Source organism: Coniophora puteana, assembly GCF_000271625.1.
Source record: "Coniophora puteana RWD-64-598 SS2 unplaced genomic scaffold CONPUscaffold_4, whole genome shotgun sequence".
Classification (NCBI taxonomy): domain Eukaryota; kingdom Fungi; phylum Basidiomycota; class Agaricomycetes; order Boletales; family Coniophoraceae; genus Coniophora; species Coniophora puteana.
This window is the reverse complement of record NW_006913056.1, coordinates 219519-242876: the sequence shown is the minus strand read 5'-3', so window position 1 is coordinate 242876 and position 23358 is coordinate 219519. Positions and strand designations below refer to the sequence as shown.

Here is a 23358-nt window from a genome sequence, read left to right as displayed (position 1 = left end):
AGACACCACTAGGGGATGGATCCCCCCCCAGTCAAGGTCCGGAATTACGGTTCTGACTGCCCCTTGACCACATCTGCTTGTTTGCTGTGATGCGCTCTTGGTCTTAGTCATTTGATGAAGTGCGGTGTTCATATTGCCTAGGCTCAGTAGTCAGCATGATTACGATTTTTCACGGGACGCACAGCACAGATGTCCAAGGCACAATCAAAATCGTCAACGTTTAGCAGATAATTGGGACGTATTGTAAGGCAGAGCACAATGATGCAATAATAATCATGTAAGGTATATATGAAAGTAGGCCGAGAGTATGTTTGTATATCTAACTTGTCTGAATGCGCGTATGTGATGACACAATATGATCTAGCAACAAATCGAAAGCGAAAAGCCGTCCACGAGTCAATGTCCTTCATTTACAATATGATTATGAAACCCATAGGTGGGCAAATGAGCATGAGCATGGGCATGAGCATGAGCAGGCAACGATGCAATAACGTCGTTCATGATGAAATTAAAAGTAGTCTAACCGGATGCATGGCATCAGATTCACGCTCTCATACAGAACGAAAGATAACTCACGGGAGATGGAATCGCATCATCTCAGGCTGGGACCCGTAAGAAACGTCGTCTATGCACCGATTGACGAGGAATACATCTGGATCTGCATGACGCTGGACCAGGTCAGCCGGAGCCGGTTTTGATAGGGAACGTAGGGGCTGAGGCCCAAGACAGCGTCTTCAGAGAGCCCAAGTGCAAGCGCCATCCGCATAGCCAACTAGAAAGGCATATTAGTGTCAAGCGGACTTCGTTTAGTCAGGTACGAAATACTCACGTCACTATACTGGCGGAAGCTAGATGTGTTGCCCCCCTTGTACTCGGCCCACGCAATGAGAATCATCGCATGCAACGTGTCCAGCGCAGGCTGCTGCAACACGGAAGAAAGGAGATTCTAGATGAACAGGATCGTCAACGTGGTGTAACGTGTAGTGGCACGCGACGTACCTTCGCTGTATCGCCATACACTTCTGGGGCAGTGTAAAGGCCGCGGGCTTGCAAGTCTGCTGGGTCCAGTAACCTGGCCGAGACTGCAGCGAGTGCATTCGCCAACAAAGGGGATAAGCTGTGATGCCGAATCCGCTCCTGTACTTCGTCGAGAGTTATAAAGGGACATTGCTGAGACATGTTGCGGAAAAAGACATCGACAAATAGGGGTAGAAGATTCCGATGCGGAGCCTGATGCTGACTGGGGTCGAAGAAAGGAGAGACAGAGCCGGTGACTGGGCGAGGCGGCGACGACCTATGCATATATGCGCATTTTTAAGTGGGTGCGGCGGTTTCAGAGGAAATGGCAAGCGTACCTTGGGTACGGCCCACTCGATCCACTCGACCGTGACTGGTCTGGGGAGTAGGACTGGTAGCGAGGGTAGTTCTCCGAGGAGTAGACGGCCATGGGTGGGGAGTGCGACGAAGCGCGCGAGGCGGGATGGTAAGGGTGGGGCGACCCATATGTGGAGGAAGGACGGGAGTGGCGGCGTTCGGGGCCGGGGCCCGCAGGAGACTCGACGTGACTGGTCGGCGAAGACTTGCGCGAACCTTGGCTCGACGCCGCTCCTGACGCGCTTGGCCCAGCAATGGCGCGGCTCCGCTCAGCGAAATAACGCTCCCTGTCGCGGAACTTGCAAGGTACCTTGGACGATTTGCATGCTTCGCACTCCGTCTCGGGCGAAGGCTGAATGCACTTGATCTTCTTCAGGCGACTGTGACCGACAATGATGAGCACAAGACGTCGGAGATAATGTTGGACGCGTACCAGTTGTCGCAGGAAGTTACCAAGCGCGGACGCTTCTTGTGACCTTGGTTTTCCTGAGGTGATTCGATGATGAATTGGAAGCCGTCCATGGTTGAGTTAAGCAAAGGGGACTAGGAGTGATGCAAGCGATTATGACCGGCAAGTAGCTCCACCTATTATACCTTTAGACTTGTTGTCACGGGCATGTAACGAGCCCTGACCGACAAGTGGATAATGAGTCAGAACAAAACGCAGCGAAGCCCTGACTTGCCGCGTCTTCTTCATGCCGCGTTGAAGAGATCGCAACTGAGCGCTGTGCAACGCGACCCATTGATCTTGGTTTGATCGATGAGGGTTTTACCCGCCGGTGGATTAGTCAAGAAATAAAACATCCGACCCTGAGGTTTCAGGGACTCCGAAACGGGATTTGCCAATCGCTACGTCTCCTCATCGAGCCGAGTTTCGGAGTCCTTACGCAGCGTACAGCAGTCAACATATCAATGATGACTTGTTAAACGAACCTTAAAGAGGGGCCAGTGTTGCCACGCGGGTGACGCAGCCCTCCAAGTCTCCAGATCGTCCCACACCTGTCCAAATCCCCTAAATATTATTAGCAGTGCGGGACTGCGCTATATACTTGAAACTGTGCATGGCAAGAATCTCGGTGCAGGGATGGATCTGAGTTGAGAGGGGTGTCGGCGGACTCGACCGCGTTGTTCCAAACAGAAGATCATCATTCTAAAATGGCAAGGCTAGGCGCTGGGGCGTATGCTCATGGTCTGCGTGCCTGTGCAAATACCCGGCTCGCCTGTGTTTCACACCGTTTCCACCTCGCCCAACTATGTTCGAGCGCGTAACGCGTGCTGTGCCGCCGCCGAGCGGGACGAGATCTTGCCCCGATCGACACCTTTGCTGGCCTCCCGGTCGTCGGCCAGACCCCAGCCGGCTCCGTCATGTGAACGACGCTTGTCTTCGTGGACGCGTCGACGGTAATTATGCCGGGTCAGCTCGCCGTTAATCCTCCGTCCAGGGCGGCGACACACGATCATCACTTCGGGGTTCCCCTCGGACATGCATAACTGACTTTGCCCAATCCAGTCGCTCATCTCACAGAGAAGCTCTAGGCTAGATCGAGATAGATTTACGTAGCAAGGTGAATATGTACGAGTGTTAATGCTGGTAATTAGTGCGGAGAGAGGCGAGAGCCGTTAGCTAAAGCTTACTCTGATTTGCATGTGGTAGGGGCCCATCAATGTGAGGAACATCTAATGGGCACCATTAGGTATTGGCATGTCGTCATCACCTGCGACTGAGCCTATCTTCGAGGACCTGACACTCCGCAACTCTTCTGCATCATCTTCTAGATCATCAGCTGAGAACAGCAGATGTTGTCGATCTTCTGGTGCGTCGAGTGACTGAACATGTGCACGTTAGTGGCGCTTACGGACCAAGTTTCGTCGAAACTCACAGCTGTACGCCGCAATCTGTCGGCCATCTCTAACTCATAGCCGCGTTCCGTAGCATGCGTCGCGTGCATGCCGCCACCCTCCGCCAGCACGGCATTACCATTTTCATCGAGAGCAACTTCCGAGCTGATGGATTTACGATATTTGTGATACGTGAAGAGGGCGATGCCTGCCAAGAGATTTGAGATCTAGTACAGAAGGTTTGGCGCTAACGACTCCAGCGGAGAGACGTACCACAAACAGTGATTCCTACACCGGTAATGTTGAGGGGCGTGAGTTCATCCCCGAAGACCCAGGCTGATATCGTGATGGTGGTGACTTCCTTCGCTATGCCTGCTATCGACATGGGAAGGACACCGGCACGTTGGATGATGCTGACAACAAGCGTGAGTGACGGCAAGCACCATGTACAGCAAACCCCTTACTAAAACTCGCTCAACACCATACAAAACGCCACGACCCCTGGAGCTACCAGGAAGAACAAAGTGCTGAAGGAAGAATCGCCAGACAAGAAGGGTGGAGCGAATATCTCACTCCAGCTCTCCCAGAACACGCTGATGATCGCCAAGCTGACTCCCATAACGGGAGCAAGCCAGAATACCGTCGCAGCTGGATTGTCCATTCCCATATCCTTGTTCTTCAGAAGTAGATGCGTCAAGCTCCACCGAAGTCCACTGCAGGCGCTGGCCGTGATGACAAGAATGAATCCAAAGAGCTGGAAGGATGTTTCGCTGGCAACCATGAGGAGAACCCCGCCACATATGAGTAGGATGACCCCGACAAGACGATAAGAGAACGCTTCTAAACGGAACATGAACGCGAACAACAAGACGAAGATAAGGGAGGACGATTTGCACATAGCTATATCGATCAAGAATGTCTCAGGGGAGAGCGTATTGGCAGGATTCAGAGTACGCACTGTAGAATGAAAGCGTGATTGTCTTCAGCGACACGTTGGACAGCCCGATATCAACTCCGGTCGTAATGCCCGTTGGAACGGCTTTCTTCCTGAAAGACGTGTCAGAAGTCGCAGAAGGCATATGTGATAGGAGATGATAGACGAAATGAGGGGGTTCAACGTGTATGGTCCATATTACAACAGAGCTTGAGTCAGGAGGCACGACGAACACTCACCCAAAGTCACTCAGGCTCGGACGGGCTTCAGGGCGAAACTTCCTCGGAAACATGTATCTGACAGCAGCTGCGAGTGAGAACTGCACGAACATATGTACAGTGGTGACGAAGAGGGGAGCAGGAAACCCAAAGCGATCCGGTGCGAACATCCATTTGTTGTACACCGACAGGATAGTGGCAAAGATGTACCTATCTTGCGACTGAGCAACCGAGCGCGTCGTATCGAGAAGAGAAGAAGGCACAATTTACTCACCATGAAGCAATGAAACAGATGTTGATAACCGCGTTCTTCCACCAAAGACGCTTCTTGTCCAGGTCAGAGGCTATGCGAACGCCATGTGAGCCGTAGTCTCCCATCTCCTCATCCGAGCTGCGGTGGTGTGAGGATTCATAGAGGGTCCTCTCGTCGTCCTCCAGGTCATGATGGTCCTGCAGCTGAGACATAGAGAGTCATGGGTCTGAGGGGGGTAGGATGGATGTGCGCTTCAGTAGGGTGACAACCGAGTGCGAAAAGCTGCCAAAGCCGCTGAGGTAAGCAATCCGGGATCTGCTTTGAATGCCGTTTGGCAACAAAATCCGGGTCAATGAACGCTTCGCCCCGCCCGAGGCTTTGCCCGAAGCGAAGGGAAATCGCTCCTTTTGAGATTTCCCCATACTATTGCACGTCCGCAGATGCCCATATGTAAAGATTGAACCCCCCGATTCTGTGTACGATGAAGGACAAGGGCGCTACCTAAGTTACGGAAGCGCGGTGCCTGAAGGGACTCCCATGCAACACTAATTTTGACTCGTACTTGCAGGAACCGCGAGCGCAACTGTGCGCTATGGGAGGTTAAACTGTGTAGCGACTTTGTACACTTCGAGAGTACCAGGGTGACTGCTCGTTACGTCCAAAGTCCTCTGGGAAGGATCACTGTGCCACGCTGCGATCTGCATGCTCAGCGGCGTTGATATTGTTGTCGACCGCCGTGGTTGGCTTCGATGGGTTGCGCCTGGAAACCGTGAGTGAAGATCTCTGCGTGAAAAGCAGAACCGAATGCAAACCAAGTTCGCCAATGATCGAATTGTTTTTGGTTCAGGTACTCTCTCCATTCATCTTTCTTGATTTCAGCTCTGAAGGTCGCTTGTTGCAAGAGTTCCAGGTGGTGCAGAGCGTGGGGATAGCTTGAGACAAGTCAGGAATGGAAGGGTTGGTATCTAGTTGTTACGCACTGGATGAACCTTGCATAGTCCTTGTGTCTCCAGTACTGAAGGTAACTTAGATAGTTTACGAAGGCCGGTTGATCGAGAATGTTCTGTTGCGCCAGAGAATGAAGATAATATGGGTTCGCAAGCGACTGCACGAATTCAAGTTCCAGCTCAAACCTATCTCTATTTGCCGCTCGAGGATCGTGCTTAGATGGAGACTCTGCCTTCGCAGGTGAGTGTACGTCCATGCTATTGGACAGGAGAAGAGTGGCATTTGCCTTCGGGTTTCGGGGCGGACGCGTCACTGAAACATCACGTGCAGTATATCTGGTGTCTGACGCGTCCTCTTCATCCACCCTCGACTTGAACGCGACTAAGCGACCTTCTTTATCTGAAAGACTCATCACTCTTAACAAACAGCGTAGATCATGTCTAACGACGATGATTCCGGCGGATGGCAGCTGACAGAATCGGATCCGGGTGTATTCACGTAGGTGTCATAGCCGGCATTGCTTTCCATATTTGACGAGGGCCCAGTGAGCTTCTGAAAACGCTAGGCACCCCATATATCGTGGACGACCTCTACTCCCTCGAACCCGAGTCCCTGGCCCAGCTCCAGCCCATCCGTGCCCTCATCTTTCTCTTCAAATGGCTTCCTACGTCTGGAACCGAACCCCGCCCCACTGCAGGCCAGCCTAACACAGACTTCACTGGTTTCTTCGCGCACCAGACCGTCAACAATGCGTGTGCAACGTTGGCCGTGATGAACGCACTCGGCAACATCCCTTCCCTCGTGTCAGGGCCCCAGCTCGCTGACCTCTTCAGCTTCACCGTTGGAATGGACCCCCAAACGTGTGGCATGGCCGTAACCAGTGCTGATTGGCTGCGAGAAGCACACAACTCCCTCTCTCCACCCAGCGCTATTTCTCTCGATGGCCTTGGCCTTCCTAAAACAAGCGAAGATGCTTATCACTTCGTGGTATACCTGCCAATAAACGGCCATGTCTATGAAATGGACGGGCTCCAACAACACCCGCTGAAACATGGCGCGTATCAGGATGGCGGCGAAGGCTGGTTAAGCGTTGCGAGGTCCGCCATCACATTTGCTTCTCCGCTGCCTCGATGCTAACGCGTGACCCTGATGGGCTCTAGAGAGGTGATCGAGAATCGTATAGCGACCTATCCGACTGGTGCAGTGCGTACTTCATTTAATTTACGAGGGCGGTGTCCTTATCATTGAGTTTGCTTCCACGCAGCTTGAGTTCAGCCTACTTGCCTTGAGAGACGATCCAATCCCTCAAATGGAAGCTCAACTCAGGGCATGTCAGGAATCCGGCCGCGAGTCGGACGCCAACGAAGTCATGGTGAAGATTTCGAACGAGAACTCAAAACGAGAGAGATGGGCGGTGAGATTATGCTCAGAGCCCCTTTTCTGACGAAGGTTGACCCTGACTCCACGCTAGTTCGAGAACTCTCTACGTCGGCACAACCACATGGGCATGGTTCATGCCCTTCTCTTATCTCTTGCAAAGGCAGGAAAATTGGAGGGGGCGACGGAGAGTGCAAAGAAAGCCATGCAGGAACGCATGGCAAGGCGGAGAGAGATGGGTATGAGTGACATGGATGAGGATTGATGACTGTACTTAGGGATGTGATCGGCATCTCCTTATCCTGGATTTCGGTTTGAAGTTCGAACTGCGTATCTCGGATCGCAAGTCGTGCATAACTCAAAGGAAAATGAGTAAGATGTTCACATCCCGATGGTTCTGCTCATCGATGCGCTTCGTTTGCACTCCACGTGACTCACCCCTAAGTTGGCGTAACGAGTGGAGTACTCTGGTGGGGCTCTCGCATGAACTTCATCGACCGCGGTATGACAGCTTTGACAATCGACTCTTTCGTACGGCTGAGGTCGGGTGAGATCGATTCCATAGGAGCCCTTACCTCTCAATTAACATTTCAGCAGGTTGTCGAATGCCCTTGCTTGGATTTGGGGTCTATCAAAATTATACCACGAAAGTGTCCGTTCTAGAAGCCTTCCAGGCTGGATACAGGTAGCAGAGACTTCTGAGTTTCGGAATCCCGTTTTATCGATGGCATCATGATAGACACATTGACACCGCTCAAGCATACAAAAACGAAAGTGGCGTCGGCGAAGCCGTCCGAGAAAGTGGGCTTAAGAGAGAAGAGGTGTTTGTTAGTAAGTAATCAGATACCTCATAGCACGACTCAGTACTAAGCTGGATTGTACACCAAGCCACCAAATGCATCAATAAGACGCACGGATATGACAGGACCTTAAAAGGTGTTGACGAATCGCTCCGCAGATTCGGGCTTGGTCAGTCAACCCCGCACAGCTTGCTAAACGCCGATTCTCAAGGGCCCCGATCCTTCCCTGTTAGACTACATTGACCTGTTCCTCATTCACGACCCGCTTTCGGGCCCCGAACTTCGATTAGCCACTTGGAAAGCACTGCTCGATGCCAGAAACCAAGGGAAAATCCGCAGCGTTGGCGTGTCTAACTAGTGCGTACTTACCGTCCGTCGGGATCTACTTCCCCGCTTTGCTCAACTACCGAAACATTATCCGTGTCCAGCAATATACGCCACCTCAAGGAGATCGCCGCCGCGGGTCTGGAAATGCCCGAGGTCAATCAAATTGAGGTTCGGTGATGTGCCACGATTCTTGAGCGTTCAACAGATTTGGTGAGAGACGATCCATTTTAACAGCTGCACCCGTTCTGTCAACAAAAGGCGATCGTGGAGTTTTGTCGCAAGCAGTCAATTATAGTCCAGGCTTATTCGCCACTTGTCCGCAGCAAGCCGGGCCTAATAGACCGCCCTGAAATTAGTGGGATCGCACAGAAGGTGAGCGAGCTCATTGGTCAACATCAAAGTTATCTAATACTCGAGATAGCATAATCGCGAACACGCACAAATTTTAATACGATGGTCCCTTCAGAAACAGTATGTTTTACCGAGAAGCTTTGTACTGTATGAACTTAAAATTTGAAGGTTAGTGCCGCTGCCCAAGTCAGCCTCTTCGGCACGGATCTCTTCGAATACGAATGTATATGACTTCGTACTTGATGATCATGATATGGCTTCCCTCGACGCTCTGGACCAAGGCTTGCCTGGAGCCGTGACATGGGCATCTACGTTGATGGAATCCGAGTAAACAGGTTATGACCGCGGCTTAATGTCTTTTACGATCACCATTCCTGTCTGCCAAATGTATAACAGAACCCCACTCTCTTGGTGGTGCAGCTCTGGAGAGTTCTGGGCACCGGTTACAACCCTGCACGTGCGACAAAGTAGCTACTTCGAATCTGATGCTGATCTGCAGCATTGCATGGCAGAACGCACTCCACGGCCTCATACAACCCGTCACGCTTTGACTTGCTAAGTTTATCAGCAGGGGAAAAAAAGGCTTCGCGTCCCTGAGGACCACTTTCGCCACTGGCGTGATGATCGAGAAGTTCGAGTCTCTAAATAAACTTCTTGTGGGACAGCTTGTAAACTACGGAGGTACACACATGCAGGGTCATATCTGCCCGCAAAGGGACCGTCCACCATTTTTCGAACGGCATCACGGCCTCAAGCAAGAGGCGAGGTTGCTTGACGGGCGCACGCGCCCTGATTAGCGCTCGCTGTACGCACCCGCCGCGTACGGTGCGGGCGAATACGTTCGGGCGGCCGCGATGCCGAACCGGAGAGCCCGCCTGCGGTGAGCGTGGAAAAGCGCGACCGGAGCTCAGGAGCTCATGGATCAATGATAGGGTCCTCGTACGCGTGTCGGTTGTGATGATCACGATCGGCGGAGGCGGGGTACTTCCTGGACGCCGCAAGTGGGGGCGTCGGTGAATCCATACCCCTCTAGGCAGGTTGATCCGCCGCTTCGTCTGCCCTCGGATGCATTTCAAGCACTGTACGTACCTGGGTAACCATGCAGCTGCCTAGCATTATCTGGAAAGGTTCCATTCTGGCGCGGCCTTTTCAGTCCGTTATTCACGCCTCCTTTCTTCATCGCCTGAAGTGACTGTTTTCTGACATAAAGTTCGCGCGCAGCACACTCGATTTGTCACCCTGAAAATGAGGATGATAAGCTCATAATACAGCATGTTAGCACGTTACAGCAACGTTACAAAGCAGCACACTTTGATCAAATGTGCAAGGACAAGCGCCCATAGGTCGGAAATAACCGATGCCGATGAGAGTAGAGGTTCGGCAGACCACGACAGCGCAACCAACGAACATATGTACGTGAGTTGGTATACCCCAGATCCACAGCTATCTGCACTATTCTGCGGTGAGCACGGGCGGGCAATAATGAGGGGTTCGGCTCGTTCATGTACTCCCCGCCGTCCAAATTGCACAGGTCACAATCGACGCTTCTCTGAAACCTAAGGGCTCCATCAACCCCCCACCGGCGAGCCCCTGGTCTTCCCGCAGTTGAGATGTCGGTCACTCGGTTGACATATCCGAAGGGGTGACAGAAGTCCCTCAAACGGTCTAATAAATTTCTCTCACTACCGGGAGTAGAAAGTCCGAGCGAAAAGGTTGTATGCAGACCAAGGGAGTGGCTCCGAGCCGATCCCGAGTAGATCAGATTTCGACGAGGCAATGAAGCATTTGGTGCAGAGAGCTCGGGGAGGAAATTTTCTCATGACATTGTCGAACTTGCGCGAAGCACGGAGGGGATTCTAAATCCAGCGCTTCGACAATTTGGACGCGGAGAAGTCAAACTTGCCGCGAAGAGATTGGTGGGTGTGTTAATAGCCTTATAGCCCATAGAATAAACAGAGTCCCGTCGCAGACAAGCTTCGACACACTCATATATTGTTTAGACCGTATGGTTCTAGCATCCCAGGTGATCTTCACAATTGACGCAGTCTGAGGTTCAACTGAGTTCGGTAACCCGTGGCAAATTCGAGGAATTCGGCCCGCTGAGTAAGGATGACTCTTTTCATGATTCAGCGCCTAACAAGTGATGATGCTGAATTCAGTGGCGTGCGATGAGCAGAAAGCTCTGAGTCGTTGCCGGACGCGAATGGTAGTTTCGAGAAGGCCTGTTATCGTATTCACAAACCAAAAGCCGCCGCTTTATGCCGCGGACTCAAAATAACCGTGCAACTAGTTCTGGCGGAATATTTCCATGACTATATTGATATTTACTACGGGGTGGGATCTCAGCGTGGTTATAGGTTTACATACCTACTGAACCTTTTTTTTGCATCCCACCGTCCTTGAAAATTCACCGAAAGTTATCGGCGAGGCAAGGTCCAAGCAGGATGGCTAGGGATGTTTTGACTTATTGCAGAGTTTTTTCGTGATCGTTAGCTGGGAGGAAGGCACCGTACCTGCTAGAAGTCCCAAGGAAGCCGGCGGCATCGAGACTGCTCTTCTGATCACACGAACACTGAGAAAAGGCGTCTTCCTTGCCAATGAGGCTTGTCTGGATCTTCCATCAGACGTTCGGATAGAAAACCAACGTATGCTGACAGAGTCTAGCAATCGCCGTTGCATACGTACGAACTCGGCCAAATTCTTGCATCATGTAGCGTACGCACATGGTTTCACGGTAGCTGTATCCTTCACCATCAATCAGCAACAGACACGGCAGTCCAAGACGAGGAAAGAAAGTCTCATCGAGAGACTCGAATCGTAGACTATCTTATGCAGCCTCATGTTGACATGTTTATGATGATCTTCATACGGAAATATATTCCTCACGAACATTGTACCACTGATCCAAATGAAGCTAAGCTGGTGTCTCTGACCAACCAAGCATCAGGCACACAGGCACCGCGGCCATAGTGATCTTCAGACGCTCTACCATGAAGTCATCTTCGACTTGTGGTCCGAACCATGTGCCCTCCGAGGGCCGATGACAACGGTTTGAGCTAGAGCAACCGGGTGGAGAGCGCCCAGCGCCACCTCGCCGCATTGATCGCACTCCACGGTGCATGTATACTTTACAGGCAGCCACCACAGTGACGGGGCGTTAGCGACAAGGCAGGTTAAGACGCTGATCGCCAACCATAGAGCGGTCATTGCGGACGGCCCGCAGGGTCCAGTGACGTCCGTGGGATTGAATCAGACATAGTCCTTTTTCCTGTCGAGACCGTGATACACCGTGAACATCATCAAAACAACGTGATGATTTATGGTACGACCTTGCCACCGAGGCGAGGCGAGGCGGTATTGGTGGCTACGGCTACAACCAACCCACCTACCCGGGCCTGACGCGTCATGGGCGCTTGCATCTGACTGTCCCCTAGCTTGGACTCTGTCTGTGGACCTAGCCCAACTTGGCATTAAATGACGGTTCGTAGAAGATGCATCATACCTTAGTAAAGCCTGAGCTGGTCTCAAGGTACAGCCATAAAGTGTCGATTCGCTAAGTGCACGTCCGCTAACAAGACGCCGGTTGACATAGTTTCGAACAAAGTTCTCAACGTACATCCATCATGCGACTGAGAACCGCTTGTACCCGAGACTATATGCGCTGAGACGAAGCGCATGGATACTGTTCTCGGGAAGATCATCGGTCAACGATATTTTCCGGTGCCGAGATCTCGGCTCGAGGATAGCGTACCGTTCGCTCCGATGTCGGCGTTATTCATTGTGGGTGAGTAGGTGCAAGTATATGTTGCTTAAATGGAGTGGGACGACATCTCGTTGAGCTGAGGGCTAGTTTGGGTGTTCAACTCTTTAGGTTTTTGTGACGGAAGCTTACTCATATTGAAATGGGCGGGACTCGCGTATAGAGCTTATTTCTTGACCGATTCGTAAGTAGTTGGACTGGTGCTACGAGACAAGCTGAGACGCGCGCCATACTCACCAAGAGGCGTAGTACACCGCAGCGTCTAGATGTAAAGTCTGAGACGCTGCTTTCGACTCTACTCGTGGGCGAAAACCACCTCGCAAGTACCGCAGTGCGACCATATTAGACCCGGCCACCTCGGGAACGTGCATAGATAGGATTATAGTACGGTAATGCAAAAGTACGCACCACACGTCGCTACCGTGCATCCATGAGTCGTGACCATGGCATCAAGACCGGCCCAGTAGTGACACCCAGAAGCCACGATGGCTAGTACCAGTCAAGTTTTCTTGGCCTAGGAATCAAAATAGAACAATAAAACCAAGGAAATGCCTTTGCTTACTAGTATACTGTTTGGCGTCTTCAATTCTTCAGTGGTCAGCGTTGCCTGAGTCCAGAGAGACTTGAGCATTCAGGGGCCAACTTGCAGTTCACGTTGACGAGCTCGGGTGACACGTTTGATGCCCTTTGATCTCTATGGGCGCTTGATGTGGAGTAGTGCGACATCGCTGAGGTTAGTAAATAGAGCAAGTGGTGTATGATAATCATTGGGAATTATTTCGAGATGGATCCCGTGTAGCCAGCACAAGACAGACCAGCCAAGTAATATCGAAAAGAGGCTGAGTCGAGGTGTTGGGAAGACCGAGGTAGACGAAACAAGCAAGGCACCCGCCTGGATACTGCTTCCGAACCGGTGATTGATGGGTCAACTTGTCCTGTGCAATGTGCATGCTCCTTGTTCACTGCCCTTGCCAACGACGACAACTACCACCATAACCTCTCGTTTGCAGAGCAGAGCCAGAAGAACGCTACTGCTACGAGTATGGCGTCAAGAGCAACCCTCGGTCGCTCGCTACTGCTAGCGAACGCGTCGCGCGTCGCTACACGCTCTTCCGCTCGCCTCGGATGCAGAACAGCGACTACAGCTGGCCCTCCGTCGCCCAACGATCCCTTCGCCAATGGAACGAATGCCTATTTCGCCGAGGAGATGTATAGGCAGTGGAAGGAGGACCCGAAGTCGGTGCACTCCTCCTGGAGCGTGTATTTCGCTGGCCTGGAGCGTGGTCTGCCCAGCGCAGAAGCGTTCCAGCCCCCGCCGAACCTAATCACATCGTCTCATGGAACATCGGGTCCAGTTCAGACGCAAGATAGTGGGAATCAGCTGGATGAGCACTTGAAGGTGTGTAGTATCACCATGAGTTCGAGATGAAAGGGCTGGATGTGACCGTCGGCGCGACAGGTGCAACTTCTCGTTCGCGCATACCAAGTCCGGGGCCACCACATCGCTAAGTTGGACCCTCTCGGCATCTTGGACGCTGATCTAGATGGAAGTCGTCCCCCGGATCTAGACCTCAGTCGGTATGGTTTCACGGAGAAAGACATGGACAAGGACATCGCTCTTGGCCCTGGCATCCTGCCCAACTTTGCTACCGGCGACCGAAAGACCATGAAACTGAGCGAAATCATCAAGTTACTTGAACGTATCTACTGTAAGTCACAATGTGGTGGATGTATGCGCGTGTATGCTGATATATGTCGGCAGGCGGAGCGGTCGGCTTCCAGTACGCGCACATTCCGGATAGTGAGCAAGTGGAATGGATCAGGGACCGCGTCGAGCTTCCCAAACCGTGGAACTATACCGTCGAGGAGAAGCGGATGATTCTAGACAGGCTGGTCTGGTCTTCATCATTCGAGAAGTTCATCGCCAGCAAGTTCCCTAACGAAAAACGATTCGGTCTTGAAGGCGGCGAATCCCTTATCCCCGGTCTGAAGGCAATGATTGATAGGTCTGTTGACTATGGCGTGAAGCACGTCACGATAGGCATGCCCCACCGCGGTCGCCTGAACGTTCTGGCCAACGTCATCCGGAAGCCCGTCGAAGCCATCCTCAACGAGTTCTCTGGATCCACAGACACCGTGGACGGTTCCCCCGCCGGTGATGTCAAGTACCATCTCGGTGCTAACTATGTCCGTCCCACACCCTCGGGCAAGAAAGTGTCGATCGCGCTCGTTGCGAACCCCTCTCACCTGGAAGCCGAAGATCCCGTCGTGCTCGGAAAGACCCACGCCATCCAACATATCGAAGGCGACGAGAGGACACACAACACGGCAATGGCGGTTCTCATCCACGGTGATGCGGCGTTTGCGGGACAAGGTGTCGTGTACGAAACAATGGGCTTCCACAACCTTCCCAACTACGGTACCGGCGGAACCATCCACGTCATTGTGAATAACCAGATTGGGTTCACCACGGACCCTCGTTTTGCGCGGTCCACACCATACCCTTCCGATATCGCCAAGAGCATCGATGCTCCTATTTTCCACGTCAACGGTGATAACGTCGAAGCTGTCAACTTCGTCTGCCAGCTCGCCGCGGATTACCGCGCCAAGTTCAAGCGTGATGTCGTAATTGACATCGTGTGCTACCGCAAGCACGGGCACAACGAGACGGACCAACCGAGCTTCACGCAGCCGCGAATGTACGAGGCCATCGAGAAACAGCCGACAACGCTTGAGGCATACACCCAGTTCCTCGTCGGCCGCGGCACGTTCACAGAGAAGGACATCGAAGAGCACAGGAAATGGGTCTGGGGCATGCTCGACAAGGCGGCGAGCGAGGCGAAGGACTACGTGCCCACGTCGCAGGAATGGCTCTCCGCGTCGTGGCCCGGCTTCCCATCGCCCAAAGAGCTTAAGGAGATGAAGTTGCCCACACACGCCACCGGTGTATCCGAGGACGTGCTCAAACGCATTGGCAACGCCATCTCGACGTGGCCCGACAAGTTTGCCCCGCACAAGAACCTTGCGCGTATCCTCATGCAGCGCGGTAAAACGGTCCAGGAGGGGAAGAATATTGACTGGGCGACGGCCGAGGCGCTCGCGTTCGGCTCCCTCGCGCTCGAGAAGGTGCACGTCCGCCTGTCCGGGCAGGACGTCGAACGCGGCACGTTCTCCCAGCGACACGCCATCGTCCATGATCAGAATAATGAAGCGCAGTATGTCCCGCTGAACGAACTTGGCTCATCCCAGGCTCGCTTCACCGTCTGCAACTCGTCCCTATCTGAGTTCGGCGCCCTCGGTTTTGAGCTCGGGTACTCGCTCGTCTCACCAAATAACCTGACCATCTGGGAGGCGCAATTTGGCGACTTTGCTAATAATGCTCAGTGTATCATTGACCAGTTCATCGCGGCTGGCGAGCGCAAGTGGCTTCAGCGCACTGGGCTTGTCATGAGCTTGCCTCATGGGTACGATGGGCAGGGCCCGGAGCACTCAAGTGGGCGGATAGAGCGTTTCTTACAGCTTTGTGACGACCACCCGCTGGTGTACCCGACGGTGGAGAAGTTGGAGAGACAGCACCAGGACTGTAACATGCAGGTCGTTTACCCCACGACACCAGCGAACTACGTACGTCGTAATTGATGCATCTCTTCTTCTGTTTTTCTGACACATGTATTTTCTCTCCTAGTTCCATGTCCTCCGTCGCCAGATCCATCGCGACTTCCGCAAACCCGTACGCGCTATCCACACTTATCCTTTAATAAAGTTTTACTGACAGTCTTCCCCTAGCTCATTCTCTTCTTCTCTAAGTCGCTCCTTCGCCACCCCCGCGCCCGCTCCGACCTCGCCGAAATGGTCGGCGACATACACTTCCAGCACTACATTCCTGAACCGCACACATCTTCGCTTGTCGCGCCCGAGAAGGTCCGACGACACATCCTCTGCAGCGGGCAGGTGTACCACACGCTCTTGCAAGCACGTGAAGAGCGTGGAATCGACGACGTCGCGATCAGCCGACTCGAGCAGATCTCGCCGTTCCCGTACGAGCAGGTGCGTTTTCTCTTTCGCCTGTGTTCACACTCGTTCGTTTTTTTTCTCATGGCGTACGTTTTTCTCGCTATCTTTCATGGCGCTCTTGGCGGTGCAATCGTGGATTATTGAAATTTCGACGACTGAAACCACCGGGCTGCGCAAACCTGTTGTACCTGCGGAACCTTCTGTCGATCTCAGATCACCCCCCATCTTGACAAGTACCCCAACGCAGATCTGCTGTGGTGCCAGGTGCGTTGATGCTACACTCTCCTGTGTCGGTTCCTGCAGACACTCATCATCCGGTCAATTCTTTATTCCCCTTGCGTGTTTCGGTTTGTTTCGGTCATCTCCCTTTCTCGCAACTTCTCGTCGGCCCCCCTCGGTGCATGATTAACATCACGGTTATTATGTCCGCTCAATGCTCCCCGCATCCCCGCTCGTCGATGTTGGTCGGCCTGCTACCTCACGTGTTCATGCACTCGTCATCGTGATTTGACTCTCGCTCCGCGTCCTTGGTCCTCGTCCGTTTCGCTCGGGCGATCCGTTCGCGTCGTCGATCCTCCGACTGCATGAACTCGACATTGTCTCGCCGGAACATGAAACGACCTATCTTTTGCTTCCGTCTACATCATTCCTGATCTGCGCAACCCTGTCCCCACGGGCATTACATGCCATCAACACACACGATATATGCGCCTGACACGTTTACATGACTTGACAATGACAGGAGGAGCCGCTGAATAACGGCGCGTGGACATATGTCGGGCTCCGCCTCCAGACTGCGGCCAGCAAGACAGAACACCACAAGGGCAAGTTTCCGTTGTACGCCGGGCGCGACCCGACGAGCTCGGTTGCTACCGGTAGCAAGGTGCGTTATATTGGGCTGTTCTGCTCAAACATGAGAATGAAAGCTGACAATTGGGTTCGCGGAATCTAGACGCGACACAAGAAGGAGATCGAGACGTTCTTGAACAAGGCGTTTGCTTGATTCGTCAGCCTTGCGCGATGTATTGATAGGCTATACCGTTTTGTACATATGTACTTTACGTGCAGGACCGAAAGGAAGGTCGTGCCTATGATGTATACCACCTTGTTCCATGTCCACATTTGGATACATAACTCTTGGAGCGGTTATGTTGTTTAGTACCGTCATATGAAAACGGCTTTAGACGCGTGGAAGATAGGGGCTTTGTGGACAGCATGCAACGCGCGCGTTCTGCACGTCAGCTGAGCGCTCGTTTCTTGCTCTTCCCCACTCACCATAAGGAGGAATCTAAAGATCCAACAGCACACTAGTCCTCGTGCTGTTCATACGGTCGATTGCCTTCTAATCATTCTTGATTAATTGCCACTCACCCCTCATAGTACCTCTGATCTGAACTTCATCTGAATACCATCGCCGTTTCGTCGGACTCCATTTGTCCGTCCCCTGGTCAACTCGCTCTCGAGAGCTTAAACGACATCTACCACACCGGAACCATACCCACTTCTCCCATCGCATCAAACGCTCAGATTTCTTGAATCCAAGACCTCACACGACATCTATCCTCGGCGCAACCTTACCTTACCGAACCAACATGCCCTCATCAGACCCGCTCGCGCCCCTCCAGCGCCTGGACGGCCTCGCGCAGGTCGTATACGCCGGGTTCGAGCGCTTCGTGGTCATCTCGCGCGCCGACGCGCTCGCATGGTCTGTGTACGTTGCGCTTAAAGGGGGCTCTTCGTCGGCGAGCGCGGGAGGAGGGGCGGGGGCAGGGAGGTGGTGGCGGGGTGCGTGGAGCGCGAGGGAAGTCAGGGGAGCTGTGGTGAGTGTATCTCTACATACTTGCGGTGCTGGGTGGGCGATTGATGATATGGATGTATGCGCGTCTTTCTTAGGGAAAAGACGCGGGGGCGCACGAGATCGAGGCGCTGGGGTCGCGCCTTGAGACGGCGTTTGTCGTTGGAGATATTGAGATTGAGGGGTGGACGGGTGTAGGTGGGGAGAAGCTTACGGTGCGTGTGTCTTGCTCCTCCGTTGCGCCCGTTTTTCGCTGACAGTGACTGGTCATGAAAATGCTTTATGGTTCTTTCTCTGTGCATAAAACGTCGTCTTCCGATGTACACCGAACAACTTTCCAAACGCGCATATATGCACATTGCGTACCGAATAACCAGTTTGTTCTCGCGGAGACCACACGCGTGTCGCTCACGGAGATGCAACCGGGTGATGCAGCCGCCCTTGCCACCGAGCTGCTTTCACAGGTACGGCACCACCCGCTTCCGTTTCCTTCATCTTCATCTCTGCGGCGCCCTTTAGGCCCTTGAAACGCCCATTTTTCATCGTTTAGCATGATTCACGGTTGTGCTAACATCTGATACACAGCTCGCGCTCAGCGCCCGCAATAGAGGCTGCAGACTCGACCCATCTGAGGCGTCGTACGCACCTCGCTCGAGCTCGACGGCAGCTCCAGCTGTAGGCGAGAGACTACGCGCTGCCGATTCTGGCGTTTCAACTTCGGCTTCCGGGACGAAGGACGGGTCCCCCGTGCGCAATGTCGAAGCCGCGATCAAGACCTCGGACAAGACCTCGCCAAAAAGCAGGAAGACGCATAAAGACCATGACAGCGTAAAGCACGAGGAGAGCGATGGCGGCTCAAAGGCGAAGACAAAGATGAAAACGAAAGAAAAAAACAAGTCGAAATCCTCCAAATCCAAGCCCAACGACACCTCTGGCACCGGTACGGATGGTGCAACAGACTCGGAGGCGCAGCGCAAGATCAAGGAGCTCGAGGCTGAGCTGGCGAGGGCGCGGAAGAAGGCGAGGACGCCGCCTCCGGGTGGTTCAGAGCAGGCGGTGTTGAGCGCTAGTGAGTATCTCATTCTCATTCGCTCATTGGTTTAGTTCGTGTCTCCTGAGCGCTTTAATGAGCTTATTCATTGTTTAAATGTTTCACTCTATCGCGTTTTTGTTTTCGTCTTGTATTTCGTGCTGCGCTCTCTGCCGTTCTACTTTCCTTGGCTGATCGCATCACCATCGCCAATCGTTCGTAACTCATCCTGCTCTTTGCTACTTTGTAGAGCCGACCGGAGCCTCGGCACGACCTCCGAAAGGCGCGTCGCTTGCCAATCCGAACAAGAAGGCGCGCAAGTATCAGGCGCTGGAGTTCGAGAGCGATGACGAGTAAACTTCAGGCTCCGGTGTCGAGATCAGACGGCGACTCGCTTGCCTTAATGCTTGGCATCGGGGCATCGGACAAGAAGGGCATCGCGGGGCATGACGATGACGCATGACGGCGACCTCGAGACTTCCCAGCAATTTTGGCGTGCCACGGCGATCAGCGTCCTGACTCCTCCGATCCATGTTCTGTCTTCCCCGCAACGTGCATGCCGTTACGCGTTACGGGCTGTGATTGGTATTGCATCTGCCTCGGGCCTCGATATATTTATGAATGAACGCGGGTCCCTGGTGGTATGAACGATCAACGAGGAGCAGAACAAGAGCAAGAACGATATTGGGTTGTAGGGAGTGGGAATGAATGAGGGCTCGGACGGAGCTTGATCGGGATCGTCCGAGTCTCCGTCTTGCGTTGCGGGAGCGGAAGAAAGAACGAGGAAGGTTTGAGCTGATACCATGGTATAGGCAGCGGGTAGTGAAGCGCCGGTTTGCCAGGGCAGGCCAAGGTGTACCAATCTCTCGTCTGGACAGGCGAAACGTTTGTCGGATGTCCCCCTTTGCGATATGCATCGTAGGGTATCACGACGATTGCAGCTGCAGTGACGATACTGACAGCGTCGACACACATGCAATACGAACACGAATTGATGGACATTGCGCCAACTTGATTCACGTTGTGCGATAGGGGCTGGAAGCATCCGAGATCAGAGCGAGGGTGACAACGGGGTGTATTGATGAACGGGTGAGGTGATGGGTTGTGGGGCACTGACGGTACAAGGTGCTGCGGAGATACAGTATGTGCAAGGGTTACACGTAGCATGTGCGATGCCACTCTCAGCCCTAACCAGCCTTTTGCTGGGGTTTGTCAGGAGAGAGAAGACCAAGAGACGGGCAGAATGTCCCGGTGTATGTTATTGGATGCTGTTTGCCCTGTTTGAAGTATATCGGTCTCAGGAGAAAAAGGGGACGAACGTGTAAGCGGATGTAGAAGATTGATTGTGTTGAGAGTGCTTATTAGCCGATACGCGTCGATGAGCGCGCGTCATTTCATAATAAAAAATTAGAATTTTGCGGGAGGTGGAAGCCGAGAATAGTTTTCATCTTACACGTCTGCTAAAACGCGCCGCTCACTTTCCTCTCCCCTCCTCTTTTCTCCTTTACCCAAACGCTTGCCCACCCATCTTACGCTAGTCATGTCCTTCCCCCTCCCGACCGCCGCTGCGCCTAATGCGCTCGGCGTCGAGGCCATGTTCCAGCAGATCATGCTTGGCATGCAGAAATCCGTATGTTCTCATGGCGTTTCACCTGCTGCGCATTCCTCACCCCGCTCCGTCGCTAGCAAGAGGAGATTTCCAGCCTGAGGCAAGAGTGTGCTGACCTCCGTACATCCAATGCCACCCTCGAGAAGCAGATTCGTGACGGTCTCTATGTCAGTTCTTTCCTGTTGTCCTTCACCATCCTTGCGTGCTAACCGACGCCATCTCCTCGCTTGTAGAATGCCCCCAATGGCGCTCGCACCACTGGATGGTCAACGCCTATGCCTGGCAGCCCCCAGCTCCGCGCTAGCCGGTCTCCCTTCCTCTCTCCTCAGCACATCCCCTCCCTCGCTGCCCCTCCCACCCCTCCCACCCTCCACGTACCCTCGCCGCTGGGTGACAATGCAGGAGCGTCGCCGCCGCTCGGCTTCGTGAGCCGCGACATCCCCGGCTTCTACGTCGTCATCCCTGCCGGTGGCGCTGGTACCCGCCTCTGGCCCCTCTCGCGCGAGGACCACCCCAAGTTCCTGCTCGACCTTACCCTCAAGGGCCGTTCGCTCATCCAGGCTACCTGGGACCGTCTCCTGCCTCTTGCTTCGCCCTCGCGCATGACCGTCGTTGCTGGCCCTGGGCACGTCAAAGCCATCATGGAGCAGCTGCCCGAGATGTTCTCGCACAACCTCTTCTGCGAGCCCGGCCCCAAGGACTCCATGGCCGCCATCGGCCTGGCCGCTGCCGTCCTGTCGAAGCGCGACCCCGAGGCGGTCATCGGCAGTTTCGCGGCTGATCACATGATTTCGGGCGACGATGCGTTCCTCGGCGCGATCGCGGAGGCCGTTGAAGTCGCCCGCTCGGACGCAGGCTACCTCGTCACAATCGGCATCGCGCCCTCGCACCCCTCAACCGGGTTCGGCTACATTCGTTTAGGAGAGCGCCTGGACCTCAAGAACGCGCCGAACGCGCGGCTCGTGAGCTCGTTCAAGGAGAAGCCGGACGCGCGCACGGCGGCGGCGTACATCGGCACGGGCAACTACCGCTGGAACGCGGGCATGTTCGTCACCAAGGCGACGCTGCTCATGGAGCTCCTCCGCGAGCACAAGCCCGAGATCGCGAAGGGCCTCGAGGCGATCGCGGACGCGTGGGGCGACGAGACGGCGCGACAGAAGGCGCTGGATGAGATCTGGCCGACGCTCGAGAAGATTCCGATCGATAATGCGGTCGCGGAGCCTGCAGCCGCTGAGGGCCGCGTTGCGGTCGTGCCTGCTACGTTCGGTGCGTACCTGTTTCACCTCCTTACCTCACCTTTGCCCCTTGCCCCTGTTCCTCATACCCCACCCCTTGGCTAAACTTGTAATCTGTTTGATTGACGCGTATGTGTAGGTTGGGACGACGTTGGTGACTTCTCCTCGCTCGCGGACCTCCTCCCCGCCGAGGCATACCAGCCCAAGATCCTCGGCGACCACCACCTCGGTACGTACCCCCTCTCTCTTGGCCCTCGGCCCTTTCCTCCCATTCCCTCTGCTTCTGCGCCTAAACAATGCCACTGACGCGTTCCCCTGTGTAGTCCTCACTGAACAAATGGCTGGAGGCATCGTCGTTCCCGGCTCGGGCCGCCTCATCACGTGTCTGGGCGTGGACGATCTCGTGATCGTGGACATGCCCGACACGCTGCTCGTCACCACGCGCGCGCGGTCGCAGGAGGTCAAGCGGCTCGTCAAGAAGACGCGTGATGCGGGCTGGAAGCAGCTGCTCTAACCTTGAATCCCGTCTCCTTCTATGATCCTTTGATTCCGTGCCTTCTGATTCGTTCAGTGATACTGTGTCGGATTTGGATCTGGAATAATGGTTCTAACTCTCGCCTCAGTCGACTAATCAAACAATGACTTACGCTTACATAGCCGCGTGCCTTCGCGCTTGTTAGTTATTATTTATTGTCTCCCGCTTTTACCTCTGGTCTCTCGTTATATCCTCTTTTCTCCGCTGATATTCATATATACCTAGTACCCTACCTATGTGGGGGAGGGATGCTCGGGCGCGGGGTGCTCTTAATGGATTTGATAGTAGGGAGTCTGTAGTTGTAGATAGCGGACGGTAGTGCACTGCGTTATCTACGGCGCGTTGGTGAATAAACTGTGCAAGTAATATGATGAAATAAAAGCTGGGATGTATGATATATGTGTTGACGTTGTGGAGGGGGTTTGGGCTCGCACCTGGAGGGTTGGTTTTTTGAGTTCATGCACTTAGAGAGACTGGAGGTTGTTGGTTCTGTGACTGTGGGCATCGCAGCTACTGTGGGGGGCGTTGTTAGACATCGGCGCACTGGTGAAGATCGCGGAAATGCTAAGTAATATCAGCCGGGTCGAGCGTCGAGCGAGCTAGGTCAACGTGAGCTATTCGAGTAGGCTGGTGGCCAAATCGTCCGTTTGATTGTGAGTGAGCGGTTCAGTATTTGTGGGAGCTAGCGCGGCACAGCTGCTGATGCAGATGGTAGACGCCTCTTTGCAGTCAGACGCTCAAGACATGAAGCAGAATGTGAGTTGGAATGCTCAAAGTAGACTGACAAATACGCTAGATGATGTGTGTATCGCGACCTTGTGAATGGCTACCTCTGAAGTAACGGCAAAAGAACTACACCAGATGAGTTACTGGAAAGCGAGCGACTGCTTCCGCGCAGCAACCCAACCGCCTCCGCGGCGGCACTTGCCGGCCCCTTTTACTTCCGCCATACTCACGTC

At 53.7% G+C, this 23358-nt stretch overlaps 9 protein-coding genes across 9 annotated transcripts; 5 read left to right on the top strand and 4 right to left on the bottom strand.

Moving 5' to 3' along the window:
• Window positions 1–226: 226 nt before the first annotated feature.
• Window positions 227–1918, bottom strand: CONPUDRAFT_135973 (uncharacterized protein). The gene is made up of 6 exons (XM_007768461.1): window positions 1808–1918; window positions 1356–1754; window positions 1000–1294; window positions 830–946; window positions 577–772; window positions 227–519 (listed from the first exon to the last, which is right to left on the bottom strand). Exons 1-5 carry the CDS (start codon window positions 1894–1896, stop codon window positions 626–628), a joined length of 1047 nt encoding a protein of 348 aa, XP_007766651.1. The 5' UTR covers window positions 1897–1918; the 3' UTR covers window positions 227–519; window positions 577–625.
• Window positions 1919–2910: 992 nt separating this feature from the next.
• CONPUDRAFT_100946 (TPT-domain-containing protein) lies at window positions 2911–4853 on the bottom strand. Its single transcript, XM_007768460.1, has 7 exons — window positions 4640–4853; window positions 4387–4575; window positions 4172–4260; window positions 3678–4113; window positions 3487–3626; window positions 3255–3421; window positions 2911–3201 (listed from the first exon to the last, which is right to left on the bottom strand). The coding sequence occupies exons 1-7, from the start codon at window positions 4828–4830 to the stop codon at window positions 3052–3054; spliced, it is 1362 nt and encodes a 453-aa protein (XP_007766650.1). The 5' UTR covers window positions 4831–4853; the 3' UTR covers window positions 2911–3051.
• Window positions 4854–5324: 471 nt separating this feature from the next.
• On the bottom strand, window positions 5325–5833 carry CONPUDRAFT_120740 (SOH1-domain-containing protein; the record flags this gene model as incomplete). The annotated part of the gene is made up of 2 exons (XM_007768459.1): window positions 5599–5833; window positions 5325–5550 (listed from the first exon to the last, which is right to left on the bottom strand). The coding sequence occupies exons 1-2, from the start codon at window positions 5820–5822 to the stop codon at window positions 5325–5327; spliced, it is 450 nt and encodes a 149-aa protein (XP_007766649.1). The 5' UTR covers window positions 5823–5833.
• A 169-nt stretch (window positions 5834–6002) lies between these two features.
• Window positions 6003–7208, top strand: CONPUDRAFT_52073 (uncharacterized protein; the record flags this gene model as incomplete). Its single annotated transcript, XM_007768130.1, has 5 exons — window positions 6003–6064; window positions 6112–6663; window positions 6727–6769; window positions 6831–6980; window positions 7038–7208. The coding sequence occupies 5 exons, from the start codon at window positions 6003–6005 to the stop codon at window positions 7206–7208; spliced, it is 978 nt and encodes a 325-aa protein (XP_007766320.1).
• Window positions 7209–7450: 242 nt separating this feature from the next.
• CONPUDRAFT_100936 (Aldo keto reductase) lies at window positions 7451–8820 on the top strand. The gene is made up of 9 exons (XM_007768458.1): window positions 7451–7490; window positions 7541–7628; window positions 7683–7774; window positions 7832–7912; window positions 7977–8100; window positions 8172–8238; window positions 8305–8442; window positions 8492–8541; window positions 8590–8820. The coding sequence occupies exons 2-9, from the start codon at window positions 7549–7551 to the stop codon at window positions 8750–8752; spliced, it is 795 nt and encodes a 264-aa protein (XP_007766648.1). The 5' UTR covers window positions 7451–7490; window positions 7541–7548; the 3' UTR covers window positions 8753–8820.
• A 3125-nt stretch (window positions 8821–11945) lies between these two features.
• CONPUDRAFT_88776 (uncharacterized protein) lies at window positions 11946–12200 on the bottom strand (the record flags this gene model as incomplete). Its single annotated transcript, XM_007768457.1, has 2 exons — window positions 11946–12103; window positions 12173–12200. 2 exons carry the CDS (start codon window positions 12198–12200, stop codon window positions 11946–11948), a joined length of 186 nt encoding a protein of 61 aa, XP_007766647.1.
• A 931-nt stretch (window positions 12201–13131) lies between these two features.
• Window positions 13132–17311, top strand: CONPUDRAFT_120732 (2-oxoglutarate dehydrogenase E1 component). Its single transcript, XM_007768456.1, has 8 exons — window positions 13132–13580; window positions 13641–13890; window positions 13944–15805; window positions 15867–15911; window positions 15968–16228; window positions 16409–16459; window positions 16938–17078; window positions 17148–17311. Exons 1-8 carry the CDS (start codon window positions 13224–13226, stop codon window positions 17196–17198), a joined length of 3018 nt encoding a protein of 1005 aa, XP_007766646.1. The 5' UTR covers window positions 13132–13223; the 3' UTR covers window positions 17199–17311.
• A 418-nt stretch (window positions 17312–17729) lies between these two features.
• Window positions 17730–20172, top strand: CONPUDRAFT_163742 (uncharacterized protein). The gene is made up of 5 exons (XM_007768455.1): window positions 17730–18015; window positions 18089–18205; window positions 18368–18454; window positions 18576–19059; window positions 19271–20172. Exons 1-5 carry the CDS (start codon window positions 17788–17790, stop codon window positions 19375–19377), a joined length of 1023 nt encoding a protein of 340 aa, XP_007766645.1. The 5' UTR covers window positions 17730–17787; the 3' UTR covers window positions 19378–20172.
• A 328-nt stretch (window positions 20173–20500) lies between these two features.
• CONPUDRAFT_100931 (mannose-1-phosphate guanylyltransferase) lies at window positions 20501–22781 on the top strand. Its single transcript, XM_007768454.1, has 5 exons — window positions 20501–20650; window positions 20707–20796; window positions 20863–21895; window positions 22004–22093; window positions 22188–22781. The coding sequence occupies exons 1-5, from the start codon at window positions 20561–20563 to the stop codon at window positions 22376–22378; spliced, it is 1494 nt and encodes a 497-aa protein (XP_007766644.1). The 5' UTR covers window positions 20501–20560; the 3' UTR covers window positions 22379–22781.
• Window positions 22782–23358: the final 577 nt, after the last annotated feature.

Coding starts and splice junctions, on each gene's coding strand:
- CONPUDRAFT_120732 (XM_007768456.1), top strand. CDS start 13,224: ATGGCGTCAAGAGCAACCCTCGGTCGCTCGCTACTGCTAGCGAACGCG. Junction 15,806..15,866: donor CCACGACACCAGCGAACTAC/GTACGTCGTAAT, acceptor TTTCTCTCCTAG/TTCCATGTCCTCCGTCGCCA. Junction 16,229..16,408: donor CGCCGTTCCCGTACGAGCAG/GTGCGTTTTCTC, acceptor TGTCGATCTCAG/ATCACCCCCCATCTTGACAA.
- CONPUDRAFT_100936 (XM_007768458.1), top strand. CDS start 7,549: ATGCCCTTGCTTGGATTTGGGGTCTATCAAAATTATACCACGAAAGTG. Junction 7,775..7,831: donor GAGAGAAGAGGTGTTTGTTA/GTAAGTAATCAG, acceptor TTGTACACCAAG/CCACCAAATGCATCAATAAG. Junction 8,101..8,171: donor AGCGTTGGCGTGTCTAACTA/GTGCGTACTTAC, acceptor ATCCGTGTCCAG/CAATATACGCCACCTCAAGG.
- CONPUDRAFT_163742 (XM_007768455.1), top strand. CDS start 17,788: ATGCCCTCATCAGACCCGCTCGCGCCCCTCCAGCGCCTGGACGGCCTC. Junction 18,206..18,367: donor TAGGTGGGGAGAAGCTTACG/GTGCGTGTGTCT, acceptor CCGAATAACCAG/TTTGTTCTCGCGGAGACCAC. Junction 19,060..19,270: donor GCAGGCGGTGTTGAGCGCTA/GTGAGTATCTCA, acceptor GCTACTTTGTAG/AGCCGACCGGAGCCTCGGCA.
- CONPUDRAFT_135973 (XM_007768461.1), bottom strand. CDS start 1,896: ATGGACGGCTTCCAATTCATCATCGAATCACCTCAGGAAAACCAAGGT. Junction 1,755..1,807: donor GTAACTTCCTGCGACAACTG/GTACGCGTCCAA, acceptor TGTCGGTCACAG/TCGCCTGAAGAAGATCAAGT. Junction 1,295..1,355: donor TCGAGTGGGCCGTACCCAAG/GTACGCTTGCCA, acceptor ATATATGCATAG/GTCGTCGCCGCCTCGCCCAG.
- CONPUDRAFT_100946 (XM_007768460.1), bottom strand. CDS start 4,830: ATGTCTCAGCTGCAGGACCATCATGACCTGGAGGACGACGAGAGGACC. Junction 4,261..4,386: donor CCGAGCCTGAGTGACTTTGG/GTGAGTGTTCGT, acceptor CACGTCTTTCAG/GAAGAAAGCCGTTCCAACGG. Junction 3,422..3,486: donor TGTAGGAATCACTGTTTGTG/GTACGTCTCTCC, acceptor ATCTCTTGGCAG/GCATCGCCCTCTTCACGTAT.
- CONPUDRAFT_100931 (XM_007768454.1), top strand. CDS start 20,561: ATGTCCTTCCCCCTCCCGACCGCCGCTGCGCCTAATGCGCTCGGCGTC. Junction 21,896..22,003: donor GGTCGTGCCTGCTACGTTCG/GTGCGTACCTGT, acceptor GCGTATGTGTAG/GTTGGGACGACGTTGGTGAC. Junction 22,094..22,187: donor CCTCGGCGACCACCACCTCG/GTACGTACCCCC, acceptor TCCCCTGTGTAG/TCCTCACTGAACAAATGGCT.